The sequence below is a fragment of the Ptychodera flava genome, chromosome 21 (assembly GCF_041260155.1).
Source record: "Ptychodera flava strain L36383 chromosome 21, AS_Pfla_20210202, whole genome shotgun sequence".
In the NCBI taxonomy this organism is placed as follows: domain Eukaryota; kingdom Metazoa; phylum Hemichordata; class Enteropneusta; family Ptychoderidae; genus Ptychodera; species Ptychodera flava.
In genome coordinates, this window is record NC_091948.1 from 7,195,486 (window position 1) to 7,218,525 (window position 23,040).

Sequence of the window (23,040 nt, forward strand, 5' to 3'; positions counted from 1 at the left end):
GATCAACAGGTCCCTCGAACAGTTGATCCAATGGTTATTTCATACACAATGACTTGTTTATTGGTGTTTTGCTTCTCATTGAATTTTACCATTGGACCGCTTATTCACAATCTCCTTTGCTGTATTCAAGTAACTTGAGCATAACACAACCTACCAAACAAGGAATTCGCATAAGTGTACGCTGGCAGGGCGATGAGCTACTTGAAGCTTACATTTCAATTGTACATTATATTCTGAATTTCTTTGAGAAAAAATAGCATTTCATTTATACATGTCATATATAGAGCAACACTGAGAAGCGTGGCTCTGCAGATTGCTTTAAAAGAACATCAATATCGAAAATATTCCGGGAAGCAGCACTATGGTTACACCACGGTGTATTTGTGAAGTGTCGTCTGCTAACTAAAACGGTCGAAGCTCGTTCAAGAGCTGCTTACTCACTCTGGTTCTAATTCCTATTTATGCAATGTTGGCATTATATTCCGACACTTTCTCTTCGTTAAAGGCTTGTTTCATAATTATAAAAGTACATACAACTGAGTTTGAAATATAAAAGTCACCGTGGACATGGCACCTGTTGATGCACAACATTAAAAACTATTATACGAAACAATACTATAAGTAATTTATGTAGCGTCTGGTATCCACAAAAATGAACAGCGGCATGTTAGACAGTGTTGCACGATTATGTTCTCTCAAAATAGTAAGTCTTTAGTCTTGATTTGAAAAACTACAGCACTTGACATTTAATGAATATGGCTTGGCAATCCAAAATGTAGAAATAGAGATTAGAGCTAGGGTGAGAAAGCAGTAGTCTGCTTGCGTAAGGAATTAGTACTATTCTAAAGTAGAAGTTCCATGGATAGAAATTTCAATTCTTGTACCTTCTTGTACGCCCTTTTACAAATTTCAATGGGTAGAATCGTAGTCCCCAGAATGAACTTTGGTGACCCAAGAAGTTTCAGCGTGTAACCGTGTTCACTTGTCTCCTTTGTCAAGATTTGAGGGCATAGGTGTGTGATTTCATAATGGAGAGGTGAGATACCATGACATCCGTAACTGGTAAAGAAAAAATCTCTATAGTTGGCGAGTTATTTATGTCTTCGTACGATTCTGGCTTGTTTGTTTTGAACTGTAGCAAGTAGCATTTCAGACATCGAGTCCTTTGACAGGATTGCCGAAACGAGCTTTAAGGTTGACTCGTAGTTTGTCTCGAGAGCTGACTTAATTAATATCACTGTCAACGTGCGTTTCCAACATTAGAAGATCTGTGAACTGCACCTAAACATGCACTGTTAGGCGTGGCTGTAGTGGTCAAAATAAGTTAGGATTTTACGGGCTGTATTTAAGTTGTAGTTCTTGTGACTCAAACATTACAGAAAGCAACCACACATCATTAATACAGTTTGGCTTAAGTTTGACACGCAAAGCAATATCAATGATCATGAACTGGATTTCCACTCTAGAAAAGCTAGATAACTGTCGTTTATGTTCAGAACGATTTAAAAACACAGCTTACCATCGAACGAGTTTAGTGTTTACATTAATGACGACTCTTGCCGCATCATCCACATGCAATTTTTCACCGCAAATATAGCATTACCAACCTGATAAAACCTTTTTCAGTTTACACACTTCTGATAGTCGAACAGTAGACAATTACATCAAGGTCCCTCCACCTGGTTACATTATGACAAATAAATGATGGTACACAAGACGAGATCTTCCGGCTCGAGAGGCGTTCGTAGTTTAAATATGCACCTATGCAGATATTGGGACTCTATAATTTTACGATACTATTTTGATCTACCACTTGTGGGGGCTTACTGTGAAGCTCACGAACTAACCTAAGTTTTAGGCGCCTTAGTTTTTTTTAAAAAACTTTAATTTTGCTATAAATTTAACAACAGGATGGGGACCATTTTGAATTTCAGGCGTCGGTAATTTTATATCCGGTGATTTGTTTCTTGTGTTCCAAATTGTGCACGGCGACCCCTATAATTCTTGATTTCGCACAGGAATGGTTTAAAGTTTCGTTGCGGAAGGTTTTTCAGCAAAAGTTAATTAGTCTTTCAATTTCGATGCGCATACAACCTTAAAGTTGCAATATGGATCAAAATTGTCAATTATTTTTTGTAAAACTACAGCGAATAGGCCATACTAAGGTGAAGTACTCTTCTTAGATAGACCTCTCGCCACTCCCGGCACACAAACTCGTTCATTTTGATGCGTTTCGGCCGCTTAGAAAAGCTGTTTTGTAAACAAACTTTCAAACAAAAACATTGGGATTTTCTGCTGTACACGTGATCAAGACCGCCAAGATTGATGACGTCAATGATCTCCTCTCTCTCCCTGAGAAATTGTACACAAGACTCGAACAGCAATATTGATGCAATGGCGGAACTTGAAGTAAGTAATGAATAATTCATAGTAAAGTTTGCATTTGCCAAACTTTCTTCGCTTCATTATGTTTCGAAAAGAATACGAGAAAGTCGGCCTGATGTGAGCTCGGCAGTCGGCCTGTCGGAGTACTTGCCGCGGCTTGAGCTCGTGAGCTTGGAGTTGTCGGCAAGTTAACCAGCTAGGCCAGTCGCGGCGGCACGTAGATGTAATTCTAACTAAACCGTAAACGATGACAACTTCCACAGTCTGATGAAAGAAACTTTACCTACGATGTTCTGTAATTAAGATGTGTAACTTTTCGATCGATCGTACGCGGGCGATCCGCAGAAACACGTAAGTAAATACGTGTTCAGCATGGACCACGCGCTCGCTAGTTGTTATCATATCCAATTCGCCATAAACAGAACAAAATAAAGTGTGGAATCAATATTTCAAGATCGCATGTGTGTATAAGGCGTACACTAATAAAGATGTTTGTACTTCATGAGAATGGAAATGCACTAGTCTGTTATACATGACGAAACTTTGAAAGTGGCCAGAAGTAACCGTGCCTTGGCCGACGATCCCACTGGCCGACATAGCCGTGATTGGCATCGACCGAGCTCACAACCAGCTGACATCTCCGGAAGTTTCGGGAATGTAGTGTAATAATATGATAAAAATTAAAGCTGTGCAAATGATTTTTCTCATCAATACATCAGCGACGAATGTGGTACGGCATCTTCCGGATCACCGTACAGATCCAGACGAGATTGAACACAAATTTTCTGCTAGTACCGCATGCATATACTACCGTTTCCGAGAGCGCTTCCCTCTCTGTCCACAATCCTCTCCCCGTTGTGTAATAGGTTCCTTTTTCATTATATTTTGACAAGAACGTGAAATTCGCATGCTAAATTTATTTTGTCGAGTTCAGTTACTCTATTTACCCGCCACTGCTGGCGACCGGCAGTTGCCTGACAGACAGGCTCGATTGAGGTAGATGAGACTAGAACGTCGTTTCTTTGCTTATGAACAAAACCATGGCTGTTACACATATTACAGGTTCCATATTATTATGGCATGGGAACATTCTTGACTGATTGTTTGCTACATCAATCACAGACCATAAAGAGGGTCCACGTTCATGCTGATGGTCAACTGGCTGCCATCTCAGACTACAGCTTGTGGAACTGAGAGTAGTGCTATTTTGATTGCATCACGCCACAGATACTTTTCATGGAAAATGTTCTTGATGAAAAATTGAGTAATTTCAGTGTTTAACGCTTTTTCATTGTCCATGAATGTTATTTAATGGCAGGTCAGCATGTCAAGTGCTACCTCAGACTCTGAAGAAGAAAATCCTAACTGCAGAGGGGGGAGAAGACAAAGAGGGAGAGGTAGAGGGAGAGGTAGAGGGAGAGGGAGAGGGAGAGGACACAGGTTGACAGCTGGAAATAGAAGTGGACAAGTCAGACAAAGACAAAGGGTAGTACAACAGGCAACTTTCCAAGAAGGCACAGAAGATCTCTTGGCCCAGAGAAAACAAAGGATTACAGTAAGTACCTGTCTGCAGATATCTTCCTCGGTGAACAAACATAATACATCAGACTGGATGCAGGCCACGAAGTTTTACATTTTAGCTATATCCATGTGTCAATACTGATAGCTGGTATTTTTCAAAGACAAGAGGAATTCTCATACAGAAGGCCCTGCTTTTTGGAGACAAGTTTTTCTTAGATTAAAATTGTGACAAGACATGTGCAGTTCAGTCAAGTTTCGATGTATTCAAATTCTGTAAATGGGGACTGGAAAGGTAACTTGTTTCTGGAGATGTTTTAGATTATACAAGTTGAATATTGAACAACTGCATTTGTTCATTATTGCCATAATTTAATTCAAATGTCATCAATACTGCAGAGTTTTCATGTTTGAAATGACCATTTATTTCTCTATTCAATCTAGAGACAAGTAAATAACATGAAAAAGGATCAGTTAAAAGATCTTGTTCTGAAAATGGTGGATCAGCAACCAGGCTTGGTTTTTAATCTTTTGGAACCAACTGAACACAAGTCTGGTGGATACCATCCACCACCTCAAGCAGGCAAACCTGACTGGTGTATCTGTGGCAACTGTAGGCAAATGCCAACAGAGAGGGAAAGACTTTGCTGTAAGAGACTCCCACCTCACTGCGTATCAAGGCTGGAAGTAAGTTTCATATATTCAAAACAAACAGAAATATGATCAAACATTCAGTAAGCCTACAAGTCTAAATGTGCCAATAAAACATTTAGAGCACATTGGTACATTTTTGCTGCAGAATTGAGTAACACCATATGAAAACAAGCAATTTAGAATAATTTTCACAATGTGAGTTACTAAATACAATGAAATTGATTTCTTATTTCATTCTCTCTGTGTGGTGTATACTGTGTACGTATTACATACCAAAATTGTACAGCAAAAGCTCTTTTTTATTCCAGGAGTTTCAAGTTGTTGTATTGAATGAGCTGATTCTTGCCATTGCTAGGGCATATAGGAATGACATATTGGCTATGGATGATGAAGACGACCTGAGTAAATCTAATCGCCATGCAGCTTATAGGCAATTCATTGTGTGGCAACATGGACGTCTTGGTGCTGGCAACAGATGTGTTATACCTAGTTGTTGTGTTTGGGCTATAAGGGATCGCTATCCAGATCCCTATGGCCAGTACACAGGATTTCATCCATCTCGTCTAGAGTAGTGTATGATCTAGCTACATGTACTTGTTGCAACATTCTATTTGTTGATATTTGACAGGACAGTAGCTTTACTTTTGATGCTTTTTTCACTGGTGTATTTTGATTGTCACATCAAGTTTATATTCTTGTTCTATTCAATGTTGTTTACATTTGACTTTTAGTCAGGACTGAAATACACTTGTCAACAATAACAAGTAGTCTATTCATATACTGGCAATGTTGACAAGCTGAACACTGTGTATCTCAGTAACAGGGAATAAAACATGAACCTTTACTTGACATTAAACAAAATATTGAAAACATTTTGCTTTTGGCCCAATTTTTTTTCTGTACTTTACTATGATTATCAATTGCAGATCCTTACGTTACATGATTATATCTCAAGTTCAAGCTCGCATTCCTGTTATACCGTAATATGTATTTTGCACACATGTTGCATCCACGAACTGTATTTGGTATATCAGTATTAGGCCAAGAAAATAAAAAGTTTGTTTCTCATCCCAGACATATTGCAAAAATGATGCAGTGACGCATCTTTTTTCTCTCTCAATATTATTCTTCAGCCAACGAGAACGCGCAAAAACATGAAAAAAACATAGGAATGCATGCAGAGATAAATGCACAGCAGTGTTGCTGTAGTATTTTTGTATAGCAACAGTTCTGCAGTTTGACTTTTAGTGCAGCAATGCAGAGTTTTGACAGCTTAATAGAATAGTGACATATGTCTACAGTTCTGAATGGAATGTTAGTGTCTGATATTTTGTGTAGTTGTTTTATAGAGCACAGTGTTATGCACTATCGTTGCATATTTTTGAGGGTTTTTTCATTTTATTTCCTCATGAGCAGAAACGAAGGTTTATGCGGCGGGTCTAAATTGACTCACGTGAGGATGAGAAACAAACTTTTTATTTTTCTTGGCCTCAGTGAGTATAAGAAACAAGCTACACTGATGGATACAACAAAAACTGAAAGTCTCAACAAAAGTTTCTGACTGTTGTCACTTCTGGTAAAAACTGTAAACAAGGATGAAGTGGGCCAGCTTGTACCAACATATTTCAGGTAACACTGAATTGAGCAAAATTAGGACTAAGTTTGAAAAAATGTCCACAAAAACTACATCTCATGGCAACTTTTTCAAGATATTGTTACAAGGAGGCATATCAGATGGTGTGACATCACCGGAAGACTTGACTTTCAAAATGTTGTAACTTTATAGACAGCTGGTCTCTGTCATTTGTCTTTGCACAGATCAAGATGTAAACTGTCACACTGAGAATCAAAGGCTCACATATATACCATTTAATGAGTTCAAATGTTACAAAACATGAAACTTTTAAATCCTGTATTTGTTTGCTACACAGTCACTGTATTGTACCAGTTGACTCCAGCATCCATAAGATGATGATGGTGGAATTTCTAGAAGGAATACAATACAAACTGTGCAGAGCTATTTAGTTTCAATGCTTGTTAGTGTTCTCACGATCTGCGAGCAATTTGCTCTTGCACCAAAGTTGATACTGGTGGTGGTATTACAGGAGCTAAGTTTGCAGAGATCCTCCTTGGGTCTGAGTCTTCAAGTACCATTGGTCGATACATTCCAACCTCATCAGCTAGTCTCATTTGAATGACAGCTTTTTTGAGTTCTCTGATGTGGGGATAAGTCTTCTCTACCTTCAGTGGAGAGGCTATCCATCGCCCACTTTTCTTGTTGTAGATTCTTTTATACCTAAAAAAACCAAAAAAAACCATTTACCTATTTGATGATTTTTTCAAAACAAAGTTTGTGCCTTGCAATTTCTTAATGTTTAATTAACATAGTAATGGATTTAAGATAGAGCTACACATTCATTTGCTGTACATGTATCTCCTTGTACTGTAACATCACAATGTGTGAAACTGTTCATTTGGCTGGCAATATACATTGTTGTTCCTGCCATATATATCACAGAGTTCTGACATGACTCTATACAATCATGTACTTGTAGTCTTTTTTTACATAACTGTAGGTTTTTGCTTGGCTGAAACAAAATATATTGAGTTTAACTTACATGATCTCACCATGCCTATTCTTGTTAATGTTTCTGCTGTAGTGAATGTTATGATCAATTGCTGCGAGACGATTTCTTGCTCTATAAACCGGCGGTGTATAGGCAAACCTCTTACTAGCATACTGAAGTATTTGCTGCTGAAAATTTTCTAATTCACCAGTATCCCTGCCAAGTGACAGAAGAGTAGACTTCATATACAAAAAAGATTCTGAATGATGATATGTTCATTACAAACAAATGAATACAGAGAAAAATATCAGTACTATTCGTGTGGTATTGCTGTATTCATGTGTAAGCAGACACACATCAATGATGTGGTATTGGTGCAGCAGACACAGCAACACCAATTCTAGAGAATACACATAACAGAAAACATTACAGAGCTCATTAGGAATTGAGATATCACACTTTGGAAACAAGATACATCTCTCTCAGTTCTTTCACATCATGGTACACCTCTTCTCCTCTCATCTTCCCCTTCCCCTAAAATCAACAGCTCAAGTTGCCCATTGTAACATGACACAGCAACTTTCTACAACAGCATGGCTTTCTAATTGTTTAAAATTCTCATGGCATGGATGGAAGCTGAAATCCTTTGTGAAAGTCACTGACTGATGGATATAGAGTTAGTGAATAAAACATCAATTTTTTTCTTTATTTGCAAAAATAAAAAATGTAAAATTTCACTATATTTGGAAGACTGAGGCAACAAATTTAATATTTTTTGGGATGACATTCACATAGGTTTGCTGGTAAAGGATTGGACTTCAATGTTGAAGCATGAGTTGGTTTTAAAACTTTTTATAACTCGCCACGTTCTCATTCCGTGTCGCCATTTGCCAGATATGTCATGTGGCGAGAAAATAGATGTCTAATTCCTGCTGAATCTACAAAAGTGACGTCAGAGGATATTTTTTGAAAACCTATTTCCCTGGGGAAATAGTTTTGACTAAATTTGGGCCAGTCACATGATAGTGTTGTCTGCAGCTTTGCAACAATGGCAGGCGACTAGAATGTGATGTGTGTCCGGGATGTGTGACAAACCTCTCTGTGTAATGGATTTTCCACAACATTCCAACAGCGTAGGAACTTTAACAGCTCACTGACAGAAAAGATTTAAGTGCAACCAAGGATGTTGCTAGGTATGCTTACAATATTTTTTGAAAGAAAGTGGCACCATGTACAACTGTAAGCGCTGTGGAAACATCGCCCAGTAAACTTGTCACAATGGATTGTTGCAGTGCAAAATATCAAACACATTATACACTACAACATAATACAACATGAGCGTGTGGTGTGTTATAAAACACCTGTTACCAGTCTTCATTCGGGCTATAGTGCCCGTTTATTACCCTCGTGGCTATGTGTTACTAGAAACACATTGCAATACCCCTCAGCCTATGGCCTTGGGGAATAGCGATGTGTTTCTGGTAACACACGGCCCCTCGGGGTAATAGTGGGGTGCAATTGCCTTCATGACCAGGTAATACTGGGTTGGTGTTTAATAGGTCATGGTAAACACTAATATTTATCATCTATATAATGTTCCTACCTTGCATTCAAATAAAATGGAATCTTCTTCAGGAAACGTCTATCAAAGATGATGTTTCGCAGAACTGAGTGGGCTTTACTGTTCTTTTTTAACCATTCCTTCTCCTCATCAGCATTCTCTGCCAAAGGGCCATGGTGACAATGGTTAGATCCAGTTGAACCAATTGAAACTATCCACTCGTGTTCGTTGATGACGTGGTGCAGAACACCACCCCACATTCCCTGTGATCCGAAATAGACAAGGTTACATGTACATCTACTGTACTAATACACAAACTTTAAAGTGTTTTGGTGCAAACAATATCTACGTAAACACAAGTATTTGCCATTTCAGAATGCATCAGTAATGCAACGCATTCCCAAACAGCATTTGAGAATTCATTCTAATGGTATTTTCATAAATAATTTTTCAATGAAATCACAAAAAATTCTGGTGCTAAATTTTCACATCATGGATTACTTGTATTTCAGCTCCTGCTGCTTTAAATAACACTCAGAATATCTGAACGCAGAGTCATAACTGAAACAAGCTATCAGGTACATGTAATTCATCAACTCCATGCAGACTTACTCCTTTTTAAGCTAATTTGAAAAACAAGTAAAAGATTTGACGTCAACAGCGACTGAGAAAGACTTTGAAATAATATGTGTACACAAACGAACATGAGTAGTGGCTGGGTTTTTACCAGGCTATGAAAATACATGAAAATGTCTAAATGTATTTATTTGATATGAAACTAATCCAGTTTGAAATCTCTCAGGTAGTAGCCTGTTATAATGCAAAGCTCACCCGAAATTCTATTTCACTGGTGGCCTTCTGACAACAGTACCAAAAGTGGTTGGCAATATGCTTAGCCCACTTTTGCAGCATTCTGCACTCCCTATCTTGACCAGCCTGAAAAAATGCATGCATTGACATGTTATTTGGTGTTACATGAGTGAGTTTTGTTCTCATGCTTTTTTCATACATTCATGACTACACATCTGCTACAATTGATCAAAGCATTATTTTTTAAGGCATAGAAAACTTCATTTAAAATTGTAAATTGCCTTATCTCAAGGCTCCACTGCCAAACTTACCTTAATATTTTCTTGGTGAGGTTTTTAGCAGTATGCCAAATGTCATGAGAATGCTTCATTTCTGGATAGTTAGACTCTGCAAGAAAGAATTACATGTACCTAATAAGCTGAATGTCTACATTTATAAAGTGTTACTTCATACATGTAGAGGTTCTTCATTTTAGAGGACAGCCTTTCAAATTAACACACATGACAATTTTGCTTTCTTTCATTATTTTTCTGCAATTCAGTGTATGCAATAATTTGTGATCTCACTCACTCATCTCAGCTCCAATTTGTGGATGGGCATCTGTCACTACTTCTGAGATCTGTAATCCTTTGTCCTGAAGTTCTTCAATTCCTTGTTTAAAACATGCTTTCTCTAAGTTGGTTGACTTTTTTTCAGTGAATCTCTTATCTAGTGTTGTAAGTGATAAGATATCCTTTGTGCTGTTTTCCATGAAAGTATAGGAGCAGTACTGAGCAGAATACCCTGGGGAGTCCATTCTGCCGTCACCTGAATTAAAATAGAAATCAATTATTATATCGATGTCGTATTGACGTTGAATGGCACATGCATTTATGACCAGTATCTTTGCATAAATTCAATCTCACACATTTTGTTTTAATATGTTTGTTGTTCCACCAAAGGTTCGATTCACAGATATCTTTTCACCATAAATATGCTGAACAAAGAATGAAAAAACTGACAGTTTCTTCATATTGCTAAAATTTCAAGAAATGTGATCACTTATGAGCACACACCTATACCTCGTTTTAGCTGGAAGACAGTAAAGGTACCCTACCACTTGACAATGCATTGACATGCAAAAGAAGTATAACACATCAAATGTACTTACCAAGTAAGATTACATCTTTGCCTTCATATTTACTGAGGAACTCTTGTTTGATGTTGTAGCCAATATCCATCTATGCATGGTACTAAGTAGTGGCGCTGTATCCGATAGAAAACATCAGCTGAAAGGACTCGAAGATTCAGCATCTTTGCCAACAGTTTCACTTTTCCAAAGTTATTTCCTGACATGAGAATAGCACTGGCAGTTAAGATGTCACCACTATGCATTCTTCTATTGAGTATGGGCTGTGAACACCAGCAGTAGCTCAATGACCTTCTTCACATACCTGCAAGGTTAACAATACATATACCAAGATAACAATTCTAAATATAACAAGATTTAATAGAGGATGATGAAACACTGATTGTGCAAGTCAAAGTTAAAAATATGAAAATGTAAACAAAGTTTCCATGTGCCAAAGAAAGCTGGCTGATCCATGAAGAGAACATTTCCAGTACAATTTTCTTTTCACACAATACATACCCATTTCAGATACAGAGTGATCCTCTGTAAAATGTACGTATTTGTGGAATGCTCTTACAGCTGCCAACTTTACACTGAGAGTTTGACCTTTCCCTAGCTAGTTCCAAAAGCTGATTTATAAATGTCATGCAATATTCTCCATCCAACAAAGTGACAATGTCTTCATCTGTGCTTATTCTCGGTAAAGAAATTGTGAAGTCTGACTGCCTTATCTGTGTCCTCAACAGTATCTACCTCCTGTCTCTCTAAGCTATCACTATTTTCTTCTACCTCCTGTCTCTCTAAGTTATCACTATTTTCTAAGTCCAGCAGCTCACTATCAAGGGGAATACTATCAACATTCACAGGCCTAATGCAGGGTAGAAATAAAAGGAAAATGCTAACTGCCATATGCTAATAAGATTGGAAACAAAAGACTGAGGTGTCTTTGTGTATACTCTTAATAATCTGAGCTATCTATCATCTGGCAAAATTAACATCACTAAATATGTCACATTTGATAATGTGATGGAGCATTTGTACTTTTGCAAAGAATATATGAAGTGCTCAACGATACGAATATCCTTCTAAACTCTACATATCTACCTTCCATCATCTGTACTGATCATAATTTCTTTGAAAATAAACATTACCCAAGCATGATTCGAAAATGTGGCATGTAGTCAGGATCATCTTCCATATCAGTATCATCAGCAGAGTCTAAGGATGTAACTTCATCACAAGTGACATCAATACTTAATCTGTAACAACACAAGAACAGTAATAGAAAATTTGTAGTGGTTTTGCAATTAGTTATGATTGAATGAGAAACTCTGTGACAAGCTTTACTGGACAACACAAAAAACTGAAGAACAAAAATTTAGTTTCCCTTTCTCACTATAAGGTATGTATCGAAATCCTGGTTAGATAGGTTATACACATTGCCAAGAAATTCTCAGATGAATTTAACATTGACTTACTCAAATGGATCAGGAAGGACTGTGACATGGTCTTCTCCACACGGATTCTTTTAGCTTGACTGTAACTGTCAAAGTGTGAGATACAAATATGTTCCAGTGTTGAGTAACATAAAATAATGACATACATTCTTTGTAATTTATACAACAAATTGTTGCTTAATTGTGTACATTGATCAAGATTTGCCTTCAAAATCACTTTGCTTATCAATCTAATTGGACAATCAATTCAACCAACATGGCAAAGTGCACCCCTCCCTGTCAACAAAGGGAAGGGCCCTTTACTACCATATCTACTCATTCTGACTCTTTTAATTCATTATTTACTACAACTGTATAACACCTTGCAACCAAGCAGGAGACCATTCAAAATTTTATCAATACCTCACAAGTACACAATGAATCTTCAAGAGGTTTTATACTAAATGGACTTTTGAACACTATTAAGAATATCTCGTCAATACTTCAATAAATACAGTGCTTTGTCGATTAATCACAACACAAGCAAGACAAAGAAATAAGTACAGTATGTCCTGTGAACGGTATCAGCACAATGTTAGCGCTAACAAACAAACAAGAGTGTATGACTTACTCTAGCTTGAATGTATCCTCATTTTCAGAGGCTGTTCTGTTTCACTATTTATATCTTCTATTCCTGACACATAGGAAACTGTACTCTCTCTGAATTTGAAGAGTAAATGATTTCTGTTGAAAATTAATTACTTACAAAACTGTACGTATCATTTTGAAGCACACAGACTGATTGTAGCAAATATTTGAAACTGACAAAAATGTAACACATCTGATATCCATATAGCAACACCAAACATCAGAAATATTATCATGCAAGACATATTATTGATCTTTCTATGCGCTAACTCACCCATGATTTGAAATCTCCGACAGATCAGGTTCATGTTGTCTCTTTGACTCATTCACAATTGTCAGATTTGGTGCTGGGGTGGATGTCACAATGGCACTACAGTGGGCTTCTCCAATATGTTGGTGTGCATAGTACCTGACAAAAAATTGTACTGTCATTAAAACGTTTGCAATACTTCTGTTGGCAGTAGCCAAGGTAAAATATTGTTACAGTAATCGTGTGATGTCTGACTGAAACAATACTGCAAGTTCAATAGAATTCATTGCATCAATGTACCCATGCCTGTGTAGGTTGGAGGGGAGAGATATACCTGACAAACAAACAAAGGATGGTAAATAACTTACGTAGTTGTGTTTTTGAAAACGATGGCATTGCCTACACTAGTTTCGATGATAATGGGAAAAAAAGTAGTCCAGGGACATAAATTTAATGTTGTATTTTGCGGATTAAACACAAAACACTGATTTCTCATCATCACATTGTTTCAAATACTGTTCATTCTCTGAAGCATGACCGCGTTGCCGTACATTCAACACCTTCTAATGATACTATTGATAGAGGTTGTGTTTTGCCCACATCATCACATGGAAATAACGTTATATTATCATGCGCCACTATGCACAATTTGTCCATGCTTCGATTAACTACAGACGAGTTCGAGTCCCCTTCCAACTCTGTACTGATACTCAGCCAGCCAAGGTCTGCAGACCAGAAATGTGCAACATTTGATTGAGTGATAGTCAAAATCACATTGTAACGCCCGAACGCCTGCTCTAGCTCCATCATACCATGGATGTAAAAAATAGATGATCATACACACTACGGAGAACAGAAGGTGGCTACCTCTGAGCCTTGCTGTCGTTCCCTCGGCCACAACTTTCCCCGGCGATGACTAAAGAACTGCTGCTATCGCTCGCTTGTAGTAGTACCTCCCATGCATGCTGACATGCTTCAGACACATTCAAACAGGACGTAAAAATCACGGTCCCTCCACAAAATGATTCAACCCCGGATTCAACTTACCAATCGATTAAATACCTCGCAACATCAACGTGGTGTGCTAGTCCCTTGTCACTCTTTATCTTCTTCCATCTATCAATCTGACCAAAAATGTTTATTTTGCCGGCGTTTCTTGCTGCTTTCCTCCGTTTTTTCGTGGAGTCGGTAAGGAGAGATCGCCCAGATCGCTTCACTATATCGCTGCCATGTCCACACACGCGTACACGTGCACACCACGCCACACTTTCGCGAACTTTATTATACACCCAATACGCATGCGTGCATAATCAAAGTCTTGAAATGACGTTTCAAATTCTGCGCCGTACCCCGGAACAGGACGCAGTTCTGTACGTACCAAAAACTGCAATTTATTCGATAATTAAATCTGATTACTCTAATTAGAGTCACCTCCGCGTTCCGGCTAGTGGTCGAATCTTCAAGTGGAATGGCTACCGATTTTTCGGGAAGGGTCCACCGCCGAAATGTAAACGTTTAAAACTGTTAATTCTGATCCATATACAACCTTAAAGCAAAAAATAGGTATCAGCCGCCACACCTTTTGAATGTCAAAAAATATTCAATGAATCAGTGTTGAAATCTGCAATGTCTTTTCTCTTTTCGTTTCTGTTTACCAGGTCTCCTTGAATATGATCACATGCAGTGATGCTGATGGGTCAGATGACGTAGTGGGTGAACCCAGTCTTATAGAGATGAAAGAAAGGGACATACATGCTCAGCAGTAATACTGAATGATTCTTTTACAACACTCTCCGTTAACTTATCATAATATGCTTATGTGTATGAGACAAGTTTGTTTCAGGTTCAAATTTACATGTATTTATAATTACGAATTTATAGGTGACCTACCTCGCTCGAAAATAAACTATTGACACCCAGTTAAGCGTTTTTAATCGACGGCGATAGTACTGAGAATATATGGACACTCATTTATTAAACTATTCACATTTTCTATGATGAAAATTTATTATCTGTTCACTCGAACAATATTGTACAAAACACATCGACAGGGCATCAACTTGCGTCTTGGGTCTTTGGCTATGCCATCTCTCGGAAGTTCCACTGAGGCCATCAGTTCCAGCACAGTGTGGAGGGACAGTGGTTCCAGTCTGCAGTTAGTGTAAATAACTGAAGAAACATTTTATCTCTCTAAATGCCAGAATACAAACTGAGATCTCATGATGTATCGTTGGCGTATCGTTGAACCGTTCGGTTGAGGGCGCTCGTGGACGCCCAGCTTCGTTTATCATTTTGGTTTGTACGGGATTAAAGAGGAAGCTATGTACTGTATATACACAGAACCTGGGCGTCCTTACTCAACCTGGTCACAGGATGTTGCCATGTGTTGATGTAAGTTAAAGCTCCATCAGCTGTATCTTTTTGCTATTTTTTCAGAATTTTTGTTTTGTGGTTTCCCTACACTTTCTGCATTGAATCCCAAAACTGCAATTTAATGCTAAGTATTTAGCATATCAACACAACCTGTAAGAGTATAATCTACATTGTTATTGTTGAAAATTGTATTCGAGTCTTCCGGACTAGAATTCATTTGTAAACAATAAACAATGATCACTACACACATACAAGCTCAAGCTGTGTTGACAAAAAGAACACTCGAAATTTCAGCATGACAAACGGATTAAGGTTAGACACGGTAGTTGATATACAGAAGCAGAATACTGAAAAACTTGCCACAAGCACAGAGTAACATAAACAGAGTGGCAACACTTGCATGCCTTTTGTTCCATGGTCGTCTCGGTAGACTATTGGCTTTTCATATTAAAATGAGCTTAAAAGGTGTTAAACGTTTTGGAGGCTTGGTTTGTGGTTGATAATTACACGAGATTATGCGAAACATACGACGAGATGGCATCGTACTGCCAGTCGCGTAGCAACCATAGTTACTTTGTGAGCTCTCAGGCCAGAAACACTGCCTCACGCCAATCAAAACATAACACGCCAGCAGTTTCATAAACATGTCCTTTCTTGGCGCACGTGTAAAAGACGGTATGACTGACAGTAAACCATTGAGTAAAACCAGATAGTATCGATAAAAGACTTTCAAATTTGGTTCAAACACACTCATTATATATTCATAAAAATATGAGAGGAATTTTTAAAACGGTAAACCCACTTTCCTGAAGCTCAAAACACTCCCGTTTTCGCCAGCACATCAATTCCGATCAGCACCACACGACAACAACAACACAAGCTTTGTCGAACATACTTTCGCTTAACAATTGGTGAAAATCCGAAAATTACCGAAGGGTGCATGGTCGGCACTCTTCGGAAAAGAGAGCCAAGAGCCTCGTGAGGCGAGGCAAACATGGATTGCTTACGTAACCGCTTCACGCCTTAAACAATAGCTGTTGCCACTCTGTCTGATATTACTCTGTGCCACAAGTTACAGCTTATGTCCCTTCAAAGAAGGTAGAAATTTTTCGATGAAGTTTTGAAATACATGATACTCCCAAAAACAACTAGACTATTATCGAAAGTAAATTATGGATTAATAGTCAAGCATTTCTAACCGACAGCGATAGTAATGGAATATATTGGCTTTTTTAACCATTCATTGGTTGTCCATTCAAATAAAATAGTACAAAACACATGGACAGGGCGTCGACTCGGGTCTTGGCCCATGGCATCTCTTGTAAGTTCCGCCGAGTCCATCAATCCCGGTCTACATTTGTTGTAAATAGCTGAAGAAACATATTGTCCCTCTCCATGCCAGAGGATAAACTGACATCTCATGATGTATCGTTGTCCGGCAGGGGAATCTCTGGCTAACGGTTGAATGGTGCGGTTGAGGGCGCTAGTGAACGTCCAGCTTCGTTTATCGTTTCGGTTCTTTCTTGTCCAAAAACACAATACGATAACAATGCCAATATCAAAAGATTGACAATTGCAGGAATGAATGTACAACATCATAAATTGTATATAGTGCCGCTCTTTTTGTAAAACACAAATATAACAATTACAAGAATTTGGGCGAAAAACAGTAATGGGGAAAGTAAAAGCTGTAAATCAATGCCCTATGGTCAGTATTATAGCTTCCCCTCCTCCAAACAATTTTTTCTCCCCTCCCCACAACCAAACCATCCCAACCCCCACTTCCTACAGCAAAAATTACCCCATTGTCTGCTCACTTAGGATGATTTTGCCCTTCCCACTAAGGTGTGCTGTCTTTTAGGTTCGTACTGACTAATTTTTACCTTTAGCCGGAAAAATTTCGTCCACAATAAACTTTGACTGGCGACACACTCTGACATGTATAATTGCAGTTTTTGCTTAAACAAGTTGACGAAATATGCTGTTTATCCTTTCGTAAGAAAACATCGCCACATAAAAAAATCCACCAATTCTGAATTTGTTATTAATACATTCCACATGTAAAGTATGTCAGTGTGGTAGTGACCACCAACCTATGAAAATGTTGACAACTGCTTCAGTGGAATTGCGTCATTGCCACAGGTACGCGGCCCCAGTCCCGGACGATGATATTTAACTTGCCTGTATATTTACCCTCATCCGATGACAACATTGCCAGCTGTTGTGAAATGAAAAGAAAATTGTCCTCGCCCACTGACATGAAAAAAGATATCCCACTTTGGAGAGCAGACGGGAACTTTTAGATACTACACTCCTGTACAAAATTGTAAATTCTTATTACAACATATCTGATGTACTTGCACAGATTAATTTTTATACTACCCCTGAAGCTCTGCGTCGTACACTTCTTTTTAGACCTGTTTCTTATCGTAAGAATATTTTAAAATTATCTTTTTTATCACGGAGCCAAAACTTTTTAGTACTATTTATAATGAACAACATTTAGACATTTAATTTTATTACTTTTAGACGCAATTCACATCAGCTGATTTGATTTATACACGGTGTAATCTGTTTTTACTTGTTTGTTTCTTGGTTTATATTTTGTTTTCATTGTCCATTTTTGTCGTGTTTGATTTTCTTGTTTTTCTTTGTCATTTTTATCTTTTATTTTCTATAAATGAGCCAGTAATTTGGCAACCTGTTTGTTTATAAATGAATAAATAAATAAATAAATAAATAAATAAATAAAATATCCTCTTCCCTCGTACTGACATAAAACAGATATCCTCGCCTACTAAGATAATAACATATCTGCCCTCCCTCTAACAAACCGCTTGCGAACACCATTTTTTCACGCACAGCTTCATTGCCTGCACCTGGCCTTTGAAAGACGCTTGTGATTTTGTCAGAATTCGTTAATTATATTAGAAATCAGCGAGTATATTCCACAACGTTTTTTTTTCACAATGAAGCTGTCATGTGGGCTGATTGCATCATTATTACCGAGAATTTCCAATCGGCGTACTCTGCCCTAGAATGACGCAATAACGATCCAGTTCCAAAGACAGGTAGTGTCAACTGTCGGTGTTTGCCACCGAAATTGTTTACCTAACCTTGAATACATTACGGAGTGTGTTAGCACATGCACTGTGTCAGTGATTTGGCAACGAGGTTTTGCAGCGAGGCGAAGTATATGTTACTGTTGAACACGCCTGCGATATATGAAAACACATTCTCGCGAGCCAGAGCATGATTTTGCTCCGCAGACGTACGCAAGAATCAAGCGCCAAGCTGTTGCCGTAAAGGGCCATGTGATTTACGACGATGTGCAAAATCAACCACGGTCTCTTTGCGGGTAGCGCCAAGCCGCTGCCGTAATTGGGGCATTGTTTACGACGATGATGAAAACAATGATATCACAGTTTTTGTGCATAACGCGGTCATTATGGTCAGTAAACGGAGCCAAGATAATTTTGAAGACGGTTTATACTACAGTCGTGCGCTCACAAATGTAATACATTCTGAGACTGACAGGGCCAAACGCAAGTTTGATTTACATTACAATTTATTAAGGTTTGTTTTCTAGAATTGTCAGATTACGAACATATATTGAAATATTAAGTAATTTCGAATCCAGGCAGCAAGTTTAACAAAGTGAAATGACTACTGCAATTTACAATTTTTCCAATTTTCCCCTCACAAAAACAAATATTTATGCGTTCAGATGAACACCTCTGCATTTCATATTACCCTGGAACACACTGCAGCTATTAGAGGGTTGATGTTGGCTTTTTGACTGATATACTACGCCATCAACGTGGAAGTTCACGCCAATGATGGTGCATGCTTAACGACATTCATGATATTATCTTAGTTTCAAAGTTATCGAAGTATACGTTGAGCACATTTTAGGCTACGATCTGATTAGTCATTGAAACCGATATTTCCTTTAAAATCTAATTCAAATAATCGCACAAAATTAATTGGTGAAGACGTTACAATGAAATTTTGGATGGCTCCTCATTGTATGAAAATTTGCCATAGGGTGAATGCTTCCGTTCCTGCGGTAAAAATGCAGCATCTTAAGTGAGTGCAGACATAGAATTCCTGATCCCGAATTACGAAGTCTCTCGAGAGTTGACGATTCAAAAATCAGGAATTTGCCTGAAAAAGACTGGGCTCAATCGTCCTCATGAAAATCGTCAGGTTAGGGGAACCTTCCTCCAGTTACAATAAAAATGGGACCTAACAGAACAGTGTTGATTTGAAATATTGTTAATGGTGAAACCAGTGCTTGCCCGCTCTACTGAAATTCAGAATTCAATTCATATCGCATGTAAAACTGGACGAAATAATCCCTTGGATTAATTCCAAACTTCAAACACATAAGGAAAATTTTCTGTAGGAAAGAGAGACAAAAAATATATGTACACAACTTACCTGAATAAATATTTAAAAGAAACGCCTCCATAAATTTTGGGTTATGACTTCCTGTTGCTAGCTATTTACAGTAGTAATTCTAGAATTCCCATAAAAATTGGTGTAAATTGGTGTATGACATTGACCAGACTGGTGATTTAGTTTTGAGCTTGAATAATAATGTTCAAGTATTAGTTCAGCACTTACGTCATCACTCCAAGCATTTATTGCTTTGAAATCTGGCCCATCGTGGTAAATCACTGACCTTTTTGCTAGTTTGCCTGCTTTAAGGCTTTGCGAAGCCTGTGCTTGTACTCTTAGAAAATTCTTAAAATTTTAGGCTAGATTATTTTGCACTAGTATCTGAAGAATTTTCAAATCCTTCCTAAATATTTAAGTCCCCTCCTCCCTAGACTGAAAACCTAACCTGAAACTCAACTCAGGAAAGGTTCAAAGTCCAATTTTTTTAAACTCCTTCATTCCGCTTGTTTGCCCTACATCTTGTCGCAAGTGAAATTTAACCATTCAACGGTTGTCAGGAATCTAAGCGTGGACAACCGGAATATTTACGGGGCAATTTCATTAAATGAGTTTATGAGCAAAACGGTCGGATGAATCATTATAAACAAACATGGATGTTTGTTTACTGGTTTCTATGACAACCCGTATTCATAGCCACGAGAAAGTGACGGCATATACTATACCCGTCAAATGACATATTGTCATCAAAGTCGTAGTCCTTTCTACAGAAACTATCTGATTCTCAGCCAGCTCAAGTGCCAGTGTGTAAGTGTTTCTATAAAGAATTATCCTGGTTTTTCAGTGCCGCAAAATGTTTAAGAGCAACATTTCAATTAGAGGTATACTGTCACCTGTTCCAATTTTGCCACAGTTACCATGGAAAGAGAAAATCTAACCAATCACAGATTTTAAGCGGGTGGCCGCTTTTTAAAAACATCGCCCTCTCATGGGCATTTTGAATGCCAAGGAACGCCCCTTTGACCATATATGGGTGTATTTAGATTACAGGTGACTGTATACCTTTAATCGTCAGAGATAAAAGACCACTAATAGTCTGCATGATAAAACGGACACTTCCAGTCTTTCATCAATACCCGTGAAACAAAAGATTTTAAGCAAAACAAACCGATATTTTTTCTGGTAAATATCTTTATTTATAGGGCGAAAAAATAAGTGTGCGGCTGTATTCAAAAATATCATCAAGATTAAGAAATAACAAAGGAAATGTTTCTGCTAATATGAATGTGAAGGCAGTCAAAGGTGAAAGTTCAAGGCCCATGAACTGCACCACTTTGTAACATGTTGACATCAAGATATCCTTCAAATTACTCTTCTGATTTTGTTACTTAAGCGAAACAGCCTTTTACTGCATTAAAATAACATCGATTTGTGACAGAATTGGCATGTAAATTTGGCTGTTTACTCGCCATCATAAATTTCCCGCCATTTTCAATAATATTTCACATTACAGAGAAAACATCGAATAAAACATCCCAGTGGGGGCGGTGCATGTCATGTTTTCCGATGAAGTAGTTTAGTGTCAAGTTTTGCAATAGGTCAGTTTCAAGTTTTCCGATGGTGATTACAATATCCTGTCAACATTCAAATTATTATGTACAAACACAATATAACATTTTCCCCTCATGAAGACGGTCATATTTGAGGGGTCTCTTCTTTATCATTTACCTTGTTCAAAGTTGCACACGCCATTCCAGTCCGTACCAATATTCACTAGTACACTAAGTAAAAATACACAAATCAGTAAATGAAATCGTGGAAATAACGCGAAGAGTTTCAGCTCGAGAGCAATTTAACAGAAAGAAGTCCGTTTCGATTGGAAAGAGTAAGATGTGCTATGCCTGTCCTTTTGTAACATTTTAATAAGACTTGAGCGCTGTCGCAAAACCCTTCACGAGAATAGAAACGCCATTTTTAAAACAGGTGTCGAGTGATGATTCTTATTTCAAGAAACGGAATGGAATATGTCGAACTAAGTTGACGCAGTGTGGGAAACGCAGAAAGCACTGTGTTGGAAAGTTGTCCTGTTTTTAAGAGACATCGTTTACGGAAAAGCGGGACAGTCTCGTAGAAAAAAAATGTAACCATGCCACTTCTTGGAAAACTATCCATAAATGAAGGTCAGCAAAAATTGTTGAGATTTTAGGGGAGTGTATGTGGGCATTTTAAAAATTCGATAACAACGTGAGAAATGAAAATGCATGTTGGCATTCTGACCACCCCTCCTAAAATCTAATGGTTCATTCATTATTTCTGATTTCATTTCGTGCTTATTTCGTGATCCCGAAAGTTACACAAACTAGGTGGTTGTCTGACAAGCCTTTATAATGAGTCTGTTTGCTAGGCAGAATTCCTTTTCCCATGACCTTGCTGGAAATTTATCGATTTTCCTTATGCAACTCACTAGAGAGTTAATAGCTGTTTCGGTCATTGAACCCAACTACGCAACTATTTAGTGATAAAGACTTTCTCGCTGCCACATTCAATGTGGTGACGTATATGCTTCGAGGAAAATCTTTCCGAAAAGATAACGAAAGTCCTTGTAGGGCTTGGCTCGAAGTGATCTCATTTTCCCGGTATTTGAAAATATTTCACGACTGTTGTGGCTTCATCCGCTGGGCAAAGATTGTTCATAGCAGTTCACATACACGTAGACCGAGAAAGACATTCAGCACTTGTCATGGCTACACGTATGACTGTATTCCTACTGTAACGTTTTACCAGTGGGAAGACAATACGACATATGAAGGAACAGGGGGATTTTCTTGGAACTACGGGACTGCATGGCGACACAAAAGAAAGAAAATTAACACAACCATATACTTGTTGTAGCTCTTCGTGGCAGAGCTACAGCCCGGAGCTACAGCAAGTGGTGTGAGGCCTGTAGCCGGGAACACACAGTCCTCAGCCTACCACGCAGAGTAAATACATAAATATTTGCTGTTGCTTCCCCAAGGCAGAACATAAGAAGTATGCAGCGAAGTGTTGAATAACCCGGAACAAGCATTCAGTCAGACGTTAAGGTGGAATATGCCACTGGGACACACACATTTTTTTCCGGACCGTAACAAACTTTGACAATACACTTTTGGCCTACCAGTACTTCTGTTGGCTCATTTTGAAGCTCATAGAGTATCTAAAGTTTTCATCGGCTTAGTTTGATGAAAATCGAATGGTGATTTTTCTTTCTTAGAGTTATACACAGTGATGGAAAAAACTTTAATTTTCAATTTGATATTTGATTATTTGTTTCTCTGGTACCAAAT

At 38.1% G+C, this 23,040-nt stretch overlaps 2 protein-coding genes across 6 annotated transcripts; one reads left to right on the forward strand and one right to left on the reverse strand.

Moving 5' to 3' along the window:
* The first annotated feature begins 2,077 nt into the window (after positions 1-2,077).
* Positions 2,078-5,393, forward strand: LOC139121250 (uncharacterized). The gene is made up of 4 exons (XM_070685975.1): positions 2,078-2,409; positions 3,704-3,940; positions 4,348-4,590; positions 4,866-5,393. Exons 1-4 carry the CDS (start codon positions 2,326-2,328, stop codon positions 5,127-5,129), a joined length of 828 nt encoding a protein of 275 aa, XP_070542076.1. The 5' UTR covers positions 2,078-2,325; the 3' UTR covers positions 5,130-5,393.
* Positions 5,394-6,411: 1,018 nt separating this feature from the next.
* On the reverse strand, positions 6,412-14,265 carry LOC139121251 (uncharacterized). 5 transcript variants are annotated; one of them, XM_070685976.1, is made up of 12 exons: positions 13,988-14,179; positions 12,965-13,099; positions 12,674-12,762; positions 12,085-12,149; positions 11,758-11,865; positions 10,646-10,928; positions 10,066-10,302; positions 9,807-9,882; positions 9,517-9,621; positions 8,728-8,948; positions 7,176-7,340; positions 6,412-6,853 (listed from the first exon to the last, which is right to left on the reverse strand). In XM_070685976.1, exons 9-12 carry the CDS (start codon positions 9,595-9,597, stop codon positions 6,604-6,606), a joined length of 717 nt encoding a protein of 238 aa, XP_070542077.1. In that variant the 5' UTR covers positions 9,598-9,621; positions 9,807-9,882; positions 10,066-10,302; positions 10,646-10,928; positions 11,758-11,865; positions 12,085-12,149; positions 12,674-12,762; positions 12,965-13,099; positions 13,988-14,179; the 3' UTR covers positions 6,412-6,603. The 5 variants fall into 5 exon arrangements, 4 of the variants coding, with proteins under 4 accessions (XP_070542077.1, XP_070542078.1, XP_070542079.1 ...); XR_011549250.1 differs by lacking the exon at positions 12,674-12,762 and having other exon boundaries at positions 13,988-14,265; XM_070685977.1 differs by lacking the exon at positions 9,807-9,882.
* Between the last annotated feature and the right edge of the window lie 8,775 nt (positions 14,266-23,040).

What these genes read in the sequence shown, in the direction of transcription:
- LOC139121250 (XM_070685975.1), top strand. Translation starts at nt 2,326, where the DNA reads ATGACGTCAATGATCTCCTCTCTCTCCCTGAGAAATTGTACACAAGAC. An exon ending in ATGCAATGGCGGAACTTGAA is followed by an intron (nt 2,410 to 3,703) that starts GTAAGTAATGAA and finishes ATTTAATGGCAG; the next exon opens with GTCAGCATGTCAAGTGCTAC. An exon ending in AGAGAAAACAAAGGATTACA is followed by an intron (nt 3,941 to 4,347) that starts GTAAGTACCTGT and finishes TATTCAATCTAG; the next exon opens with AGACAAGTAAATAACATGAA.
- LOC139121251 (XM_070685977.1), bottom strand. Translation starts at nt 9,597, where the DNA reads ATGCTGCAAAAGTGGGCTAAGCATATTGCCAACCACTTTTGGTACTGT. An exon ending in CCAGTGAAATAGAATTTCGG is followed by an intron (nt 8,949 to 9,516) that starts GTGAGCTTTGCA and finishes TTCGGATCACAG; the next exon opens with GGAATGTGGGGTGGTGTTCT. An exon ending in AATAGGCATGGTGAGATCAT is followed by an intron (nt 6,854 to 7,175) that starts GTAAGTTAAACT and finishes TGGTTTTTTTAG; the next exon opens with GTATAAAAGAATCTACAACA.